This window comes from Felis catus, chromosome D1 (assembly GCF_018350175.1).
Source record: "Felis catus isolate Fca126 chromosome D1, F.catus_Fca126_mat1.0, whole genome shotgun sequence".
Classification (NCBI taxonomy): domain Eukaryota; kingdom Metazoa; phylum Chordata; class Mammalia; order Carnivora; family Felidae; genus Felis; species Felis catus.
In genome coordinates, this window is record NC_058377.1 from 56290369 (window position 1) to 56311411 (window position 21043).

General features: G+C 37.6%; 1 protein-coding gene across 8 annotated transcripts in view; it reads right to left on the reverse strand.

The window, feature by feature from the left end:
* Positions 1–21043, reverse strand: part of UVRAG (UV radiation resistance associated) — a 300321-nt gene that overhangs the window by 131968 nt on the left and 147310 nt on the right. For all 8 annotated transcript variants that reach the window (XM_045038710.1, XM_045038712.1, XM_045038709.1 and 5 more), the window contains exons 9-11: positions 7298–7382; positions 5398–5485; positions 3677–3737 (exon numbers count right to left, since the gene is read on the reverse strand). In XM_045038710.1, coding sequence (XP_044894645.1) covers positions 3677–3737; positions 5398–5485; positions 7298–7382 — 234 coding nt within the window. The remainder of the gene's footprint in view (positions 1–3676; positions 3738–5397; positions 5486–7297; positions 7383–21043) is intronic.

The window sequence follows — 21043 nt, forward strand, 5'->3', positions numbered from 1 at the left end:
GGACAAAATATTTAAGACTCTAATCACTGCCACAGCATCTATGGAATCATTCCATGTTCTCAATGAGACACTGTTTGACATATGGTCTCTCCTTTCCAAGAAATCATGCCTGCATAAAGGAATACAGACACAGAAGGAAATCTGGGTCTCATTACCACAAAAGGCTCTCGTGTTATGGATTACTTAAAAACACACACAAACAATTTTTTTTTTTTTTTTTTTTTTTTTTTTTTACGAGAAATGTCTCAGTCAATGGAACTCAAATGAATACCCTTCACCAGACAACTTTCTCCCATGGTGTCCAGGCTTCTTTGGCATACTCTAACAGTAACTTACCCATTTAGAAAAGAACAATAAAGTTTGGGCCACTACAGTAGAGTTTCCCAAACAGTGTCGACCCAGGCATTGTAAAGTCTATCCCAGCAAAGTCTCTCACAAATATCACAGAATAACCAGTTTGGAGTTCCTTACGAGAGAATGACCAAGAATGCAGCTGTTACAGAACACTAAAAAGCTGTCAGAAGGTTGGAAGAGGTTATTATTCAAAACAAGGACAAAAACGGCATCATGACAGGAATAATACGGACCTTAAAACCAGACTGACCAGGAATGACTTTAGCTCTGCTACTGGCTAGTATGAGTCTTTGGAAAAATTAACTAATCTCTCTGAGCCTCAATTTTCTTGTCTTAAAAAAAAAAATGAGTGTAATTCTTTCCTTCACAGAAGGAATTCATTCTCACAGTTGTGAAAATTAAATAGACAAGAAGCACCACGCATGATGTTCCACGTTACCATATTTCTCTACTCTCCCAATCTAAAATGTCCTCCTACCCTTCTCTCACCAGGGGAATACTATTTCATCTTTTAAGACACCTCAGACACCATCTTCCCTGTAAAGGTTTTCACGATCCCCTCCTGACGGCACTGAGTATTTCCACTTCTTTGAATCTTGGGTACCTACTATAAACTTCAAAGTGCCTGACACAGGGTATGAAATCAATAAATATGTCTTGATGGCTCTGATTACAAGTTTAATGGCCTCACCTGGACCGAAAGCCCACTGAGGTAGGATCAATGTCCTACTCATCTTTGCACACTCTCAGCACCTGGCCCAGCAGGTGACACAACACAAGACATTCAGTGAATTGAGAATATGGAAGTGCCTTGCAGAATGCTAACATAAGATTTTAAAGTCCAACACTACCATATGTGCTTCTTAAAATTTCTGATTGTGAGGCATCACAGGGAGCGAACAGGGCCTTAGAGTGAAAAGTTACACATTTGTTTCATTTTATCTCCCATTTCATTTTCAGCAAACTGCACTAAAAAGCTAAACGAATTATTTGAAGGGTGGGAAAAATAGATTCAGCTTGTCAGACATACTAAGAAGACAGAGCTGGCAAAAGTTGTGAAAAACTAGGAAACAGAATACTTTATAGAACACAAAAATAGAATCGAAGATTGATTATATCATCAGCTCATGTCATCCCTCTCTTAAAGCCCTGCAGGGTTTTCCCACTCCACTGAGAATAACACAAACGCCCTACGGTGGCCTCTAGGCCTTGGCTGACCTCCTCCTACCTTCCTCCTGCTCGCTACTCTCCAGTCACACAGGTCTGGTCTTTTTGGTCTTCCCTTCTTTCTCTCCTACCTTCCTCCCTTTCCCTCCTCTCTCTCACAACCAATTGCCATTACATTTACATGAGTACCTTATATGCAAAGCTCTTTCAAGTATTATTATCTCATTCAGTCATCACAATAAATGAGAATGTAGATATTACCCATTTTATAGGTGAAGAAATTAAGCTGAGGGATTATATGATTTGCCCAAAATACAGGTCTTTTCTCCCATACCCCCTACCCTGAATTTTTTTTTCAGATATATCAAGTTCATTGCTCCATCGTGAACTTTGTACTTGCTGCCCCCTCTTCAAGGAAAGCTCTTCCCCCAGATGTAGCAGAGAGTTGGATCCTTTCAGCCTTCAAATTTTCTGTCCAATGTTTCTTCTCAGAGAGGCCTTCTCTAACTGCTTTCTCTAAAGTAGGTTCTCCTACTGTCTATAATAACATATTCCTTTATTAAATACTTGTTAAATACTTATTTTCTTATTGGTTGTCTCCCTCAAAAGATTGCACGCTCCATGAAAGGAGAAAACATATTTATTTCTTCTATCATTATATCCTCAAAATCCAGCACAGTGCCTGGCATATAGGTGTGCTCAATTAGTACTTTTTCCAATTGATCATTGCTTTATATCCCTGGAACTTGGCACAAGGCTCAAGGTACTCAATAGGTTTGTTGAACGAATGAACGAATGAGGAAAAAGATGTGTTATGGCCTTCAGGACACCATAACTTGCCTAAAATTAACACCAAAACACATCTCCATGACTTATGGAGATTAGAAGGAACATTTTACAATGGAAACCTGACAAATCCGGGATAGATCGTTACCTAGTTTTGTGGTCTTGAGCAAGTCACTAACTAAATAGCTCATTTACATGCTATGTAATATGAGATTATACCACTTTCTTTATAGGTTTCCTTTGCTTTGTGAGGATTGAAGATAAGGCAAATGTAATGCTTTTACAGATCTAATCTTCTCAACATTAATGCAAACCAGGTAAGGACATGAATCGATATGTTCATAATATCGATTAGGAAATCAACTTTTCAGTTGAGTTTAGATGGCTTGCTCCAAATTACATGGTTTCTAGAAGGGGAAACAGGACTTAATACAGGTTTTCCCATTCCTATTTTATCACTCATATTATGTCCCAACTACTTGCTGTAAGGGTTGCTGTAAAGGCCAAAATAGGTAATAAATCAGTCTTAAATGTTAAAGGACCACAAATAACAACATTTTCTTTATCGGGAAATGGAGGAAGGTCCCAAACAAAACCTGTAATGCCGTCTTCTTGAATAACTTCTTCCCACATACATAATATGCTACCTTTGGGAATAATCTATAAAGCTATTTAATAAGCCTCAAAGCACTGCATAGGCTAGGGGAAAAGAACCCACTTTGCTAACAATAAAAAAAAAAAAAAAAACCTCTTTACCAAAATGTCAAATAAAAGAAGTTCTTTCCTTTGGCCTACTGGTAAAGAGATTAGGAACTTTAAAATATAGCAATTACTATAAGTCACAGTCTATAATATCTCTAATGTAACTTTTTCTTAGTTCAAAGAGGACAGAAATGACAGTGTAACAAAAGTTGAGCCTGTGGTAGTAGGAATGTCACAAAATCAAATTTTCAAAGACGTTTCATGTTACCAGACATATGATTTTCTAAATAACAACAGAACAGATTAATGTTGGTTGTGCTTCTGCTCCCAACCACATACAAATCTTTCATGAAAATCAAACCAAAAGGATAGGGAGATTATTAGTATTCTTAAGAATGCCATTGTCTGATTTTCTTAAAGTCCACATAAAAACTATTTTCTTTTAAATTTCAAATATACAACTAAATAATTTTTTCCCCATGATTAGAACTAAATATCCTCTTAAGTCTCCCATCAGAGAATCTGACTCTTTCATTTGGGAAGGGACAGAAGGTCCAAAAACCCTCTGCTAGGCAACCAACTCTTCAAGATATCTCTATTTTTTCCTCTGCAACCTACTCATATATCATATACACCAAATCTTTAGATGTAAAAAGAAATAAAATACCTTGGAAGTCCTCAGAATTGGGCAACTTGACACCACATACAAAGTAATCCTTATGCTCATTCTGTGAATACAACCAAAGAATGAAATTAATTCTTTTTCTGTTTAAAGCACAGGAACCCTAAGTTAAATCTCAGAGAATTAAGCAGACCAGTGTTAACTCAAAGATAATACTGTTGTGGACACAAAATATTATCATAATTGTTGAAGCTGGATGATGAGTACATAATGATTCATTATACTACCATCTGCACATTTATATATACTTGAAGTTTTCTATAATATAAACATTTAAAACATCATGTCCAAGCAAAAAGCCATGTAAAATTTTTATTACAAAAACATCCCCACGAATCCATAGTTATAAATGAAGATTTTTCAATGGAATTAACCAAATTCTGTAAGCAACCTAAAATTCTATTAGCTTTCCTCAGAAAATTAGTCTTTTAAATTTCTTTTCATTAAAAAGAAAATAAAGCCATCAAGTTTGGTGATTTGGCTCTCTAAAAGAGAATTCTCAACTTTCTAATTTTATTGAAGTTTTACTTTTTACATTTACTCTAAAAAATTGGATTCAAAAACTTAACCTCCTGGCAGTTACCCCAGGAATTTCCTAAGTAGCACTAACAAATACAAATTAATTACCAGTTATATTTTTAAAGCAGTACACATGCATCTGCATGTATGCGTCAGAAATGCGGGACTCCTGGGGGGCTCATTCAGTTAAGCATCTGACTCATGATTTTGGCTCAGGTCACGATCTCATGGTTAGTGAGATTGAGTCCTGCGTCATCGGCTCTGTGCTGTCAGCACAGAGCCTATTTGGGATTCTCTCTCTCTCTCTCTCTCTCTCTCTCTCTCTCTGCTCTACCTTGCCTCGTGCTCTCTCTCTCTCTCAAAATAAAGAAAGAAAGAAAGAAAGAAAGAAAGAAAGAAAGAAAGAAAGAAAGAAAGAAAGAAAGAAAGAAAGAGAAAGAGGGAGGGAGAAAGAAAGGAAAAGAAAAGAAAGAAGGAAGGAAGGAAGGAAGGAAGGAAGGAAGGAAGGAAGGAAAGAAGGAAGGAAGGAAGGAAGGAAGGAAGGAAGGAAGGAAGGAAGGAAGGAAGGAAGGAAGAAGAAAGAAGGAAAGAAAGAAAGAAAGAAAGAAAGAAAGAAAGAAAGAAAGAAAGAAAGAAAGAAAGAAAAATGATGGCAGTGGATAATCTGGCTGAGTAAAAAAGATCACAAGGAAACCAGAAATTTATCTGGCATTCTTTCAGATGAAAATGAGTGCATTTCACCATCAAATTGCTATAAAAAATCAAATGGTGGAACTGAACGCCAATTCATTCCAAATCTATTTTTTTAAATAGATATTAGCTTCTGAATGATTCATGACAAAGCATATGATTAAGACTAGAGCAATGAATTTTTTCATTGAGAGGAAATTTCAAACAGAAACCATCTTTAAAAAGATTTTTTCAGGGCGCCTGGGTGGCGCAGTCGGTTAAGCATCCGACTTCAGCCAGGTCACGATCTCGCGGTCCGTGAGTTCGAGCCCCGCGTCGGGCTCTGGGCTGATGGCTCGGAGCCTGGAGCCTGTTTCCAATTCTGTGTCTCCCTCTCTCTCTCTGCCCCTCCCCCGTTCATGCTCTGTCTCTCTCTGTCCCAAAAATAAATAAAAGTTGAAAAAAAAAATTAAAAAAAAAAAAAAAAAAGATTTTTTCCCAGAAAATTTGAAACTTACCAAATCAATAGGGTAAATGTAGGAAAGCTCAGATAGTAATTGCCTGCAACGAATTGTCAACTGAGCATTAGTCTTCAGAAAGAGTTCTCTGATAAGGAAAGATAAAAAGCATATTTGTTAAAAAAAAAAAAAGTTTTCATGCTAATATTTATTTCCACATAATTGATGCAGAGGGAGATTAAATGGCCTGCAGTGGGCCACAGAAACTCAGAAGTAGAGTCAGAATAATAGCTAACATGAATCCTGACCTATCTCTAAATAGTGTAAGATCAAGATAACTATATACTGAGGCCTACTGCGTGTATCAGGCATCATGCTAAGAGATGTAAAGGGTACAAATAATCATTGACTGTGCACCTACCGCTATATGCCAGGAGCTTTACAAACGGCTTTACTTACTAGAATAATTCAATTAGGTTGATATTATTATACCCATTTTACAAACAAGGATAAAATATTTAGAGAGGCTCAGTAAGAAGACCAGGGTCTCATTTAATCTGAAAGCCAATCTGATTTCAGGAAATATCTACATGGTATTATCTTTAAAAAGTATTCTATTTTTCACTCACAGCTACTGCCTGCCATATTGGGAAAATAGAATAAAAAGAACAAACAATAAGCTGTGGCATGAGATGATGCAGCTCTTCTCTTGAACTAAAGAAATAAGACCATGAGATAAAATATCCATAGAATAAGTTACCTGCTCAATTGTGCTAATGATTAAAAAAAAAAAAAGAGGAATTCAGCAAAACTGTAGGTCAAAGTAGAACGTAAAATAGTAGTATAACACAAAGAGCATTAAAGAGTTAAAGGGATCTAGTCCTGCTTTCCTTGTGAGCTGGTCAAAATAACTTCCCAGAGCCTTGCCTTCCTATCTGCAAATTGAGAGGATTAGACCAGATGATCTCCACGGTTCTTTCCAGGTCTAACATTCTTGAATGCTCAATTGCTAAGGTTTCTTGAAGAAAAATGTAGGATGAGATGAGTTTCCAGAAAAAGGGAGTAAACATGAGCAAAAGAACAGAGGTGGCATCAAATTAAGCATGTGCTGGAAAAAATAAAGAGAAAAACTATTAGCACCTATGAAATGAATGTTGTGGAGCAACTGAAATGAACTACAGTTGTACAGTGCCAATTTGCTGAAGGTTATTTGAAAGTTAAGCAAAACAATCACCATGACTTCTTAAAAGGAGAAAAAATATGGTAAAAATAGTATTTTAAGAGGAGAGGTCTGATAAGCAACATGGAGGATGAACTGGAAAAGTGGAGAGACTGATGTTAGAAAGACAAGCTAGGAGCTGTGGAGGTAATCCAAATGGACGAACACTAAACAGGAGTAAGTCTGAAGAAAAGACCATAAGCTACACTACATGTGGAGGACAGGAAGAGGAGAAGATTCAAACATTAAGTCATGGTGCAGTGGCCTTAAAAACTAGAAGAATAGGGGCGCCCGAGCGGCTCAGTCAGTTAAGCATCCCACTCCTGATTTCAGCTCAGGTCGTGATCTCACAGTTCATGAGTTCAAACCCTGCATGGGGATCTGTGCTGAAAGCACCCAGCCTGCTTGGGATTCTCTCTCTTCCCCTCCCCTGCTTTCTCTCTCTCTCTCTCTCTCTCTGAAAAATAAATAAACATTAAAAATAAATAAGCAATACATAAATAAACTAGAAAATCAACTGTTCACATTTCTGATTAGGCTAGGAGCTCTCGTAACTACTTTTAGCACGTGCATGATGCTCAGTAGGGTGCTTCATAAATGTTTGTTGAATAAATGAATGTGGCACTGATGTGTGTGGAATATAAATGAATACCAGCAGCTTTTACAGAATCCTGCTTTTCCAAATCCTACCCTTAAGGTAAACTCAACACTCTTAACTATTATTCTCAGTGTCCCATTTACCTTTTTGCAGTACACTCCTTCCTCAATTCATTCAGAGATTCCTTCTGGAGTTGAAGCTTGAGGTGCTCAGTTGAAAATGCACTTCCTAGAGACAGATGGAGGAAGACAATTCCAGATGTAACACTGCAGATACAACTGCTCAATCACAACCAAACACGCAGAGCCCATCCCCCGACTATGAGAGAGCAATAGAGTTCAGAGGCAAAGTAAACTGGGGATAGAAGTCTTCTGGGGGAATTAACTAGAAAAAACTTCCCTACTTGTTCAATTTTGACACAAGTCCAGCCTCTAGCAGGAGTCAAAGAGTAAGTCAAAGAGTAATCTGCCTCCAGATTTCTGGACTGCTGACCAAGAAACCCTGATGAGATTTCAAAATTCAGACTTCATTTAAAAAAAATTTTTTTTAATATTTATTCACCTTTGAGAGACAGAGAGAGACAGGATGTCAGGTGGGGGGGGGGGGGGGCGGGCAGAGAGAGAGAGGGAGACACAGAATCCGAAGCAGGCTTCCGGCTCTGAGCTGTCAGCACAGAGCCCGATGCGGGACTCAAACTCACTGACTGCGAGATCATGTCCTGAGCCGAAGTCGGATGCTCAACCAACTGAGCCACCCAGGCATCCCCAGACTTCATTTTAAAAGAAAGCGGCTATAGACTCTAGTGTTAATGCTTATTCACTAAAGGTTCATCAATTGTAATAAACAGATCTCTCTGGTGGGAGATGCTGATAATGGAGGAGGCTATGCATGTGTGAGAGTTGGGGATATATGGGAAATCTGTGCAACTTCGGCTCAAGTTTGCTATGAACCTAAAAACTGCTCTAATAAATAAAGTTTATTTATTTTTTAAGTGGTTAATTTCTTCTCACCCACAAATGCTATACAGCAACGTTTCTGAGAGTATAAAAAGTAGAAAAGGAAAAATTACCTGCATTTTGACTGCTATCGCGTAGTTCATAAATATAAGTAGTTTTAGCTACAATCACAGTGTGCAGGAAATGTATATTCTGATTTTTCCATATTATGTCATAAGCATTTTTACATGTTGACAGATAGTCTAAGTTATAATGTTTAATGGCTGTGTAAAATTCAACTCCGTGGATGTGAATTATATGAATATTCCACATTTTAACTGATACCCCAAACCCCAAACCCATTACAGAACATTTAATTTCCTTTAAGTGTTTGCTTTAGCATTACACAGAGATTAGTATTTGTGTTTATATGCCTGATTGTTATATTTACATCAACTTCTGGAACCTCCATGTCCATTTATGTGATCATAAAATCTTTCTACATCTTCCTACTCTAAGAAATGAGAGCATCTTCTGTTCTTGACAATCCAGGCCTGATAGCACCAGAAATACTGAAGCACAGAAAAACAATCTTAGATCCAGACACACTAATCTTACAAAGGGGTTTGGTTTCATGAACTATGATCCAACAGGAAAAGGGGCCTTCAACTATTCTGCACCTCTCCTGCGAGAAGGAACGAGAAGTACATTACTGAACACTATACAGTTTAGACCTTAGCACTAAGTTCACCAACTTAAGTCATTTTATCAACATATTTCTAAGTACCCTTCTCTTCTCTCACACCTGTATTTAAATGATCCACATGTTGGTAACTTTGCCCCCCAAACAGAACATAATCAAGGAGCACCACTCATCTCCTTTAGCCCCAGTATAATTCCTCCCCAAATCTTAATCTTTAATGATTTCAGATGACATTCAGATTGACAACTTTCACCCCCCACCCCATGTACGTGTTGAATGATTACCAAATATTTGAAAATTTCCAGATTTATCTATTAGTGATTTCTAGTTTATTTCTTTTAGTCAGAGACCATATTTTGCATTATTCTGATTCTTTTTTAATTTGTTTTATGATAGCAACTGTGGCCTAACTGAATGTTCAATGCGTGTATGATAAAAAGGTATATTCTGATAGTGTGCAGTGGGGTGGTCTGCTGTTAATCAGGGCAAGTTAGTTAATAGTGTTAAGGTCTTTATCCTTACTGATTTTCACTTCACTTGTTCTATGAATTACTGAGAGATGAGTGTTGCAGCTTCCAGCTTTAATTATAGATTTGGCTATTTCTTCTTCTAATTTTATCAGTTTTTGCTATATACACACACACATTTAACACTGTGTGTGTGTAGTGTATACATATACATTGTGTATATATATAGTGTATATATGCTGTATATAAGGTTTGCGTGTGTGTGTATATATATATGTATATATGTAAATATACATATATACATGTATACACACACACTCATATATAGTGAAGCTCTGTTATGTTCATAAATATTTAGAATTGTCATATCTTTTTGTGACTGACCTCTCCACCATAATGTAAAATCTGTCTTTATCACAGGTAATATTCACTGTTCTGAAATCTCCTTTTCTAATATAATATTGCCACTCTGGCCTTCTTTTAATCTGTATCTGCATGGTGTACTATTCCCATTCTTTTACTTTTAATCAACCAATCTATCTACCCTTATATTAAAGGGGGTTCCTTACAGATAGCATTTAGTTGGGTTTTTTTAAATGTAAATTAATCTGAACAATCTCAGTTTTTTAACTGAGGTATTTTGATTGCTTATACTTAATGTAATCATTGACATTTAGATTAAAATCTACCATTTGGCTAGTTGTTTTCTATATATTCTACCTATTCTCTGTTCCTTTTTCCCTTCTTTTTTCATGCTTTTGAATTGAATATTTTTTTACAATTCTCTCTTTCTTCACGATTGGCTTAGTCTTATCTCCATTTTATTTTATTTTTTAATTTTTTTTAATGTTTATTTACTTTTGAAAGAATGAGACAGACAGAGGCGTGAGTGTGGGAGGGGCAGAGAGAGGGAGACACAGAATTGGAAGCAGGCTCCAGGCTGTCAGCACAGAGCACGATGTGGGGCTCGAACTCACAGACCACGAGATCATGACCTGAGCTAAAGTTGGACACTTAACCGACTGAGCCACCCAGGCGTCCCAGTCTTATCTCTATTTTAAATTTTTCGTGGCTGCCCCAGAGTTTACAGTATATAACTTCAATAAATAAGTCTACCTTCAAATATTATTATACTACTTCATGTAGAGTATAAAAACCTGAAAATACTATACTCCCAATTCTTCCCTTCCCCACTCTTCACATTCTTCACACATTTTACTTTATGCATGTTATAAACCCCAAAACACTGCTATTTTTGCATTAGAAAATCAACTGTCTTTTATAGTAATTAAAAATAAGAAAAAAATGTCTTTATAGTATCTTCAACCATTTCTGGAGATCTCATTTTTTGTGTGTGTAGAGCCACATTTCTGTCTGGTATCATTTTTCTTCCACTGAAGAAATTCTTTTAACATTTCTTAAAATGTAGGACTGGTGGTAATGAATTGTCTTAGTTTTTTGTCAAAGAGTCTCTTTGCACGTCAGTTCAGGTAATTTCTATTGATCTATATTCAAGTTCACTTATTCTTTTCTCAGCTGTGTCAAATCTACTGGAGTGTCCATCAAAGGCACTGTTCATCTCTCTTACCATGTTCTTTATTTGTAGCATATCCATTAGACTGTTTCTTATAGTTTCCATTTCACAGCTGAAATTTACCATCTATCCATACTGGTTATCCACCTTTCAATAAAAGCCCGAAGCCCATTAATCATAGTTATTTAAAATTCTCTCTCTGGTATTCCCAATATCTGAGTCACTACTGAGTTTTTTTCCCTCTTCTGAGTTAAATTCTTCTCTTGACAACATTTTGTTGGTGGTGGTGGGAGGGGAAGGGATAACAATGGGTCTTTGTTTTGTTTTTGCTTTTCTTTGTTTCAAAATTTTTGATTGAAGGCTCAACATCATGTGCAACAGAGAGCATGAGACAACAGAGAAAGAAAAGGACATGCCTCTTCTACTGTTAATTTGGGGCTGAGTCAATAGAATCAGGAACTAAGCTGGTTTGGGGTTTTGTTGCTTCCATTTTGTTGCTACCTTCAACTTCAAAATTCTTCAAATTTCCTCTAACTTCTCCTTTTTGGAGGTGGTGATGGTGGAAATGATTTGCTGGATGCTTTTGCTCAATGAACTTGTTCCACCCTCAGATTTAGGGAACAAGTTCTGCCCTATGAACCTGCACCTAAGTAAGAGTGACTCACTATGCTCTTGCCTCTCCTCAAGTGGTACACTAATGTGGCTTGTTATTCCATGCTTTCTATCCTGGCTGGGGAGGAGAGCTGAGTTTCTCTTTTATCTCATTTGAGCTAAGCAGTCCCTGTGCCCTGAGGTATCAGGGTAGGGCTTTCTCTCAGTGATACTGTCCCTCCCCGAGGGACAGGAGGTTTCTAATAGTCCAGGGCCAACACTGTTTCTGCCTCACCCCCAAGTGTAATGATGTTTTCTTTTTCTTCTTCCAATCCTTCACTTCTGTCCTAGAAACCATAGGGCTTGCAGCTCTTCCTCCAGAGGCTTAGTGCTTTTGTTCTTAGAGAAGAGTTATGCTTTCTAGCAACAGCATCCGTTCCTCTTCCTCCAGACCTACACAACCACAGGAGGCTTTCTACATTTTCTACCCTGTCTCCAATCTTTCTTGTGAATATCCATTGTAGGTCCACACAGAGTAAACTGCAAGGAGGTGTGAACTGCTTACAGCTGCTATAGTCTTACAATAGAACACACTTAGTGGTTAGCAATTTGTTAAAAATTGTAGTGGAATTACTTTACCTTCTTAGACAGTGGCCCAACTTCCTCCCATGCTCTGCCACTGGTGAGTCAGTCCTCACATCCTGTCTCTTCTTGGACATGCCCATCTTTTCTTACATTATCAGGCTACCTGGCTGCCCTGTAATCTTTAATTCTCCAGATGCAAGAAAAGCTATGATTTTGTACATTATTCAGCTTTCTCTTGTTGTTAGGGTGGAAGTGAAGTTCTTACTACCTTTCTACATCCTCCGCAGAGGCTGGAAGTCAAATCTGAGGATGGTGATTTAAATTTTTTTTTTAAGTTTTTCTCTGCTCTTTGTATTTCCTGCTCCTTTGGGGTCAGCTATTCCATTTAACTTGGACTTGTTTATACTGTTTTCCTCAAATATCTGATGATCCTTGGTTTTCCCTTCAAATCCATGAATAAGTGATTAGACTGATTAGTATAGGCAACTAGTGTAGGTTTCCTTTAAAGCTATAAAGACTTATTTACATGAAAGGCATCGTTCCTGGGTGCCAACTCAGCGTAAGTGGGTAGGTCCTGTTGACAATTAGGCTTTTCTTCAGAGTATATATGTCATGCTGGAAGAAGGTAGTACTGTTACATTATTGACAACTGTCAATCTTAGGACTGGGTTACTCTAGGGCATTTCACTTCTAAGTAGAGCTGTCTTTACGTTTTCCCTCTAGGTCAATTGTAAAAGTCCACAGTCAGGCTCTGTTCCACCTTCTATGCCAAACCCTTGTCCCATGAGACCTAACCAGGTCAAGAATCCATTATGTTTAGAAAGCAGCTGGAGCAAGTATTACAGGAAGGGAGTCCAAATCCAAAGAAAAGAAAATGGACCAGTAGGCCCAGCTCCCCTAATTACTGCTCCATCGTTCCTGATCTCTGTACTCGGAAACTCCAAGTTGAGGCCTCTGAGAGCTGCACCAGAAACCCCCACATCAGCCTCTTCCATTTTTGTGCCAGGGGGCAGTTTTTCTCTACTCTAGCTGATGCATCAAAACAATCCTATCTATACTGTGTCTTCGAAAGCTGTGTCAAAATCTTTGCTATTCCAATGGTGCCCTCTCTTACCTTTACCACCACCACTGTATCTTTACTATCGTATCAGTGGGTCATCGAGAGGGAGGGAAAGCAAATGAATGCGCTTAGTTTACCATATTCCAAAATTGTTTTCTGGAATGTTTGGTCCTGTCCATTTACACACTAACGTTCCACTCTGTTAGGAAGATGGCCCCTGTGTTCAGCAAAAACTCAGGTCAGACACTTTAATTTTAATAGCCAAATGTCAATGCTGTCTCCTGTAAGTCTAATAGCTAAAGAATATGAATCTTGCTTCCATCAACAAAACACAACACAGACTCTTTGGGCCCTTTCTCACCAGAGACTTTGGCCTCAGACTGGATAATGGCCAGCTCCTGTCAAAATTACAGTTAAAACCAATAAACTGTCATTCTTCTGGGTTTTCTATATCATGTCAGATGACCAAAAAGCAATATACTTGAACTATTTTAGTTTCCTTCCCTGCAGACATGCTTTTTTTGAACTATGATTTATGATACTGCCCTTCTCAAGGGTTAAAAGATATTTCTTGCTGTAACTTTTGCAAAATTGCAATGACTATATTTCATTATGATGTTTAATACATTGCACATTCTTCCCAGAATTTAGTGCCAATAAATTGTTTTCTCCCTAAAGAACGGATCTACTTCCTTATAACATGTAATGGGAAGCACTTGACTCCTTTCATAATTCTACACAATTGGCTTGATGGCTAACAATGTCATAGCTAATTTTAGTGCTTCAATACAATAGGTGGATCATATGGGAGGCAGTAGACTATATTGGAAAGCCCATGTCCTTAGGAATCAGAAAGATTTGGGCTAAAATCCTACCCACGCTACTTTCAGAATTCTAAACAAGTCTCAGCTTCTCTGAGTTTCATTTTCCTCATTTGTAAAATGGGGATAATTTCCCTTTTGTTCAACATTTGCATTCTCTCGACCTGCCCCCATGAAGCTCTAAGTGGGTACAGAAAATTATACAACCAGTCTGATTGATTTTACTTTAAAAATATAAGCACAGAGCACAAACAGGGACACTGTCCAGCAATCCTACTCCAGTTCCATCATTAGTTTGCTTTCCCTGTTTGCTTTCCCACTCTTGGAGCTGAGTACTCCACACATTCCCCTCAATCCCTCAACTCCTTCTGTAGAATATAATTGCCCCACCTCGTACTACCCTGAAATAGTCGGATTCCTTCACAGTCCCACCCACTACCTGCCCCTGTGCCATTTTCTTAGCCTTCTCCTCCTGTTCAGTGGATAAGGCAAATAGCTTCATTTATATAAACTCTGAATTCCTTCTCATTCCAACCGATGTCACACTAGTCTCTTCCTGACAAATTATGTTCCAGCCACAGTGGCCTCTTTTCTGTTCCAGTCTAAGCCCTTTCTATGTCCAGGTAGCCTTTTCACTTGCTGTTCCCTCTGTTTTTCCAGCAGGCTGAGCTCCTCAGGCAAACCTTTTCTGAGCAATCTCTATAAAAATGGTCTCCCAGAATTATCTTGTATCACCACAGCTTGTTTATAGTACTTCTCACAACTTGATATTTATTTTCCTTGCTGGTTTCTTGTTTACGGTCTTATCCACTAGGTAGGTATCCAAAATTGGAAGTCACAATTAATTCTTCCTTCTTCTCTCTTTACCCCAATATCTACTTTTCCTCCAGCATTTGTCTTTGTTTAATCATCTGGCCAGTTGTCAAAACTAGAAATTGGAAACTATCCTAAATCTTTCTCTCTCTCTCTCCTCCAACCCACCAAGCCATTAACAATAGAGTCTATCATCGAAATATTTCTTGAACCTACACATTCCCTCCTCCCTTTACATTCCCAATATGTTTCAGTTTTAATTATGGATTGCTTAGATTACTGTAATAACTCCCTAACAGTTCTCTATCCTCAACTCTTCAAAGAGAACTTTCTAAAACATATACCTAATCCCCATTCTTTACTGCAGTCATCGATACAGTCTCATCTACTTTTTGTCTTTGAGAAATTTGCTTATTTCAGTAGATCTCTAGACCTTTCAACAAGAACTTCCTTTATGATTAGGTCATTCTTTGCCTCTCCTGCCTCTCCTACGAACACTTACTTGAATGTGTCCTTAGTGGTAGCTTTACTGGAATTACCTGCAGTTCTCTAATCTACTTCCAGGCTTCTGTATAAACTGTTGCTTCTATCTGGAAAGTCTCACCTTCTCCCCCTAGGTATCCATCAGGTATTTTTCTAGACTCAGCCTAAGTGTCACCTCCTTTAACTAATTTTGATTTTCAGATACTCATTGTCTGTGCTCCTATAACACCTTCCAAATATCTCTGTCATATAGTTGTCACACCTGTCATTACGTTCCTAACATCTTACACAGTGCTGGGTTCGTTGTGGGTGTTCCATAAACGACGAATGAAGGACTTGACAACGGTGCACGTGCACACACACACTCAACGTTCTTGTCTTCTGATCTCCTTTTATTTCTATGTTCAACTATTTAATTGTAAGCACTTTTTTTTTTTTTTTTTTTTTTGTAAATGTCACTTCCAATGCTTTTTGGAAGTGGAGAAAAAATGGTAATAAGACAAAACAAAAATCTGTCAGGTGGCTTTTTTCTTTTGCACCTTCCATTGCAAAAGAGGGAGATTAAAATGTGATAGCTTACCTTTCCTGCAATCCAGTTAAGACATTACAGGAATACATCATTACAAGTGTATGGAAACAGAATCATTCTGAAAAGAAAATCTGAGGTTTCCTCAGCACCCACATCTGTCCTCCCCACTGCTAAGTTGTCTGTTTTCACATGCTGCATACAATGTAAACAGCTAAAAGTAAAGAAACTTTAATAGCATAAACACCCCCCCCCCAAAAAAAAAACTGGCCTCAGGTTTTGAAACGTTTGAAAGAAATTTTTGAAAGAAATTTTGAATAATTTTTAAGGAAATCTGCTTAGGAATTTCTGTCAGATGGCTATAAAGAAATCAGAACACAGGCTAATAAAATTTAAATTCTCCCATCATTTCAAATAAATATATCTTGAATTATAAAATTTGTACAGTAATTTTTCAATTTGTGACCTTATGACATAAGAGAAGAAGATTGTTACATAATGCTTAACAATGTCTTTATAACGGCAAATAGAAATCTATGACCTTGTGGGGGTACCTGGGTGGCTCAGTCGGTTAAGCATCTGAATTAGCTCAGGTCATGATCTCATGGTTCATGGGTTCCAGTCCCACATTGGGCTCTGTGCTGACAGTGTGGAGATTGCTTGGGATCCTCTCTCTACCTCTATCTCTGCTCCTACCCCACTTGCACGCTCTCCCTCTCTCAAAATAAATACATAAACTTAGAAATAAAGGGAAATCTATGACCTTTTAATAGAAACTAAGGCACCACTTTAAATATACTGTGTCATTTTTCTTTTATGAGAAAAGAGCACAATAATTTACTGACCAAAGAGAAGCTAATTAAATAGAACTAGATACATAGTTCATCTTACTCAAATTTATTACAAAATGACAATAAAGAATGATCATAATTGATGGGAACTTCATATAAAATATTTCTTATTTTGGTAATAAAGCATCAAAACTTTCTATTTACTGAAATTACTAAGAGCATTTTTTTCCCTAAATCTAAGCAATGAAATCTGACATAGTTGACTTCTACATATGACGTTGCTAAAAGAAGGTTTGTTTTTGCTCTTGCTTATCAAAATGAATTGAAGATCTTTGAAACAGAAGCTCCCACCACATGTCTTTCCACTTAATAAACAATATCTATAGACACGCTTGGGGTCACAGAATCTCTCATTCTCTCTCTCATTCTCTCTCTCTCTCTCTTTTGGCATTTTTCATTGCTGGGAAATCTATTGCTGTCATCAAACTTTGAAAAATAAAGAGATTCATAAAAAAGGTGAACAGATTCCCATCCTTTTTGCCAATCCTCTTCTTCTGAGATAACTAGAATTTTAGAGCTGTAAGAAATCTGGACTGTATAATTAAAAATTTTTTGTTTGTGAGGACAAACTGAGAGAATGGCAGATCTTTAATCCAAATCTCTTAATTAACATGCAACCAAATCAAAGACATCTTTGGGAAAAATTCACTTCACCCATCATATGATAAAAAGGAATATAACAGAACAAAGTTCTTCATCTAATAGTCCACAGGCCAATGGAAAACTAGCAAACCATCAGTCAATTTACTGTTGGACACATACTAGAGAAAGCAACAATATTTTGTTTAGTGGAAACAAGACAGGTGTTGGGTCAGAGAAACCTAAATTGTATTTGGATCTGTTACTTATTTGTGACAAATGTCTCTGAGCCCCAATTATTCTCATTTGGAAAAAGGGGGTAAAATAATTACCTCTTAGGACTATTTTAAGAAGTAAATGATATACCATAAGCGAAACATCTGGCATGTTACAGGATTCCAATAACAGTTAACTGCTGGGGGTGCCTGGGTGGCTCAGTCTGTTAAGTCTCCGACTCTAGATTTCAGCTCAGGTTATGATCTCACAGTTTGTGAGTTTGAGCCCCACACTGGGCTCCATGCTAGCAGTGTGGAACCTGACTGCAACTCTAACACACACTCTCTCTCTCTCTCTCTCTCTCTCTCTCTCTCTCTCTCTCCCCCTACCTCCCTCCACCCCCTCTGCCCCTCCCCAGCTTGCTCGCTCTCTTTCTCTCTCAAAGTAAATAAACAAACTTTTAAAAAAAGGTTGACTGCCGTATAGGATTTATGTAGGATTCAAATGAAAGTATTTTGCAAGGTTGTAGATAATATGAAATAGAGACAAAAGCACAAAATTTAGAGGCAAAAGGTCTGGGTCCACATCCCAACTTTGCTCCTAACTATCTGTTCATACCTGGCGAAGTCACTTATCATAATCTCAGAATCTCAGTATCTCATACATAAAATGAAGATAAAAATGAAGATAACAATATCTGCCATACTTTGAAGATCGAATATGATGATCTTTGTGCAAGCATTTTCTAAGTATAAAATACTACATATACATTACTGTTATTCTCAAGAAAACTAACTGCATTAAAAAGTAGCTTCTTCCTGGGGTGCCCGGGTGGTTCAGTTGGTAAGTGTCTGACTTCAGCTCAGGACATGATCTCACGGTTCATGAATTCAGGCCTCGTGTTGGGCTCTGTGCTGACAGCTCAGAGCCAGGAGCCTGCTTTGGATTCTGTGCCCACCTCCCTGTTCTGCACCTCCCCTCTCTGTCCCTCCCCCACTTGTGCTCTGTTTCGCTCTCAAAATGAAAAAAACATTAAAAAAAAATTTTTTTTAAGTAGCTTCTTCCTACAAAGCTTAGAGAACTCTGCTTTTATAAAGTTAATATGACTTCCCAGGCACCACTGAAGAGTTCCTAGATTTTATCAACATTTATAAAACGTGTTTAGGTTATGCTAAACACATTTCCTTACGACCAATGTTTCATACCATTTTCTAAACCAAATTTCAAGCAAACTAACTTAGATAGAGTGTTGCTTCTCCAAGATTTGGGGGTTGAGTTAGGGCTACAGATTCTGTAAACCAACATATAGTTAATTAATGGGAAGGTTATTTGGCTTGAGACACTAATGAGGGGAAATCTGTTTTTTACTAACATTGTAAGTTACCAGTATCTGCCAACAATGAAAATGCATACATTAATAAACATTAATACTGAAAATATCAGCTCACGGCCCAGCTGGAAGTTGCTGTAGACAAGCTGGGAACCACTGCCTTGAAGGTGTGGGAAGAGGAAACTTATAGGTGTGGAGTAACGAGGCCCCTCAGGGTAGGCGGCCACTCAGCAAGTCAGCAGCATGGATAGAAATGATCTTTTTGCCTCTTCCCAAAAAATCATACTGATGCAATAAATTTTTATAAACAAATATATATAATAGGCACCTGTTTTTTTTCCAAATGTTTATACAAATTAATCTCTATGGCACTATTATGAGCCACTATCCTGACTACACACATGTGTAAAAAGATACAGAAGTTAACTAATTCCTTTATGATCATTCAGAAGAATCAGTAGCAAAGATTAAATATCATATATTACTGACTTTGTATCCTAACTGAGCCCTTGGGCTGAGAACCAAGTGCCTAAATAAGCACCAGGTTTCAAAGAGAAGTTATCATGTGGAAGATGCCACTAGTAATATTCATATTAGCAAATCATCTCACAAATGGCTAGCAAACATGCTAAATCAAAGCTGCAAGCACGGGTGACAAATACATCTTTACCCTTCACGTTGCCAATACCAGTGGCTCAGGTACTTCTAAATATTTTAACTTGGCTCGAGAATCATTAAATAGTACATTCAACGTAAGTACACGAGAATATAGTTCAACACAAATGTTCTTTCCACAGACAAGAAAAAGTAGGTTCCTGGTTACCTAGCACCATCATTATGAAGAACAGGGGTCCCCAACAAGTAGAACAAGATCTACTGGTATATAAATCTGGTTATCTATATCCAGCCAACCCTTCTTTCCAACTACCCCAGTGCTGACCACCACAGTCTATAGAGATACCCAACGGCAGAAAAGCAGCACACTTTCTACTGCTTATGTTTAAGACCAAAGGGTCAATGTTAGATCCTAATAATTCTAAGATTTCAATGATTCTAAGAGTTCAGAAGAATATTTATCTCAAAAGTATGTATAAAAGTGGGAGAAAAGCTACTGAGGTACAAAGTCAAAGTTAAATATCAACAATTCTGACCCATCTTGGCAAATATATATTTAACTTCGGGCATTTCCATCCTTTCTTTCCACAATAAAATGGAGATGTAAGAATGTGCTAATTCTGGGGCACCTGGGTGGTTCAGTCGGTTAAGCATCTGACTTCGGCTCAAGTCATGATCTCACAGTTCATGAGCTCAAGCCCTGCGTTGGGCTCTGTGCTAACAGCTCACAGCCTAGAGCCTGCTTTGGATTCTGTCTCCCTCTCTCTCTGCCCTTCCCCTGCTTGCACGCTGTCTCTCTTTGTCTCTCAAAAATGAACAAATGTAAAAACAAATAAATAAAATGAATGTGTTAATTCTGACTGCCAGAATTAAAACACTTGAATAGATACCTACAAAATCCTATAATCTCCCTTTGCTGCAGAGTTAGTGACTAGTAACTCTGAACACAGGCTCCACTATAACTTGCTATGTGGCTTTGGGCAAATCACTTAACCTCTCTGAGACTCAGTTTCCTCATCTGTAAACCAGATAATAAAATATATTCATTATTAGGAGGAGAATAATAATACCCTTAATACGTAAGACTATACATAAAAACCAAAGAAGATAAAAAAAACCACGAGACACTGCTTTGCAGTAATGAGTAGTCTATAAATATGAGCAATTATTCTTACACTCAGTCTTTTAAATGGGATAGAAACCACTGTTTATAAGTTCACCTGTTTAAAGGCTGATAACACTTCCTGGGACTTCACTCTATCATTATAAGAAGAAAAAACACAACTGGGAAGATAATAGAAGAACTAGATCTCCCTATCCTTTTACCATATGCTAGAATATTTATTCTATCATAGGATTTATACATCATACTTCTGGTAAAATGTAGTATTACACAGTGAACGAGAGTTTTGGAATCGATAGATTTTAATCCTGACATCATGTGTCATAAGCTGTGTGAACTTAAGCAAGGTATTTAATGTCTCTGACCCTGACCTAGGGTTTCCTCAACTGTAAAGTGTCAATAATCATAGTACTTACCTCATAGAGCTATTGTGGTGATTAAATCACATCGTATCTATATAGTGATAAGTCTGGTAACTGAAACATTACAGCTATCAAAAAAAGGCAAACACCCTGAACCCCTCCTAAAGCCTGACAGTGTTTTCATTTTAAAAATTGATGATCTTAAAAAAAATATGCAGAAACACATGCTATAGGTGGTAGGCAATTTTAGAATAATAAAAATTCCAAAGCACCAAAAGAAACGTGCCTTTTCACA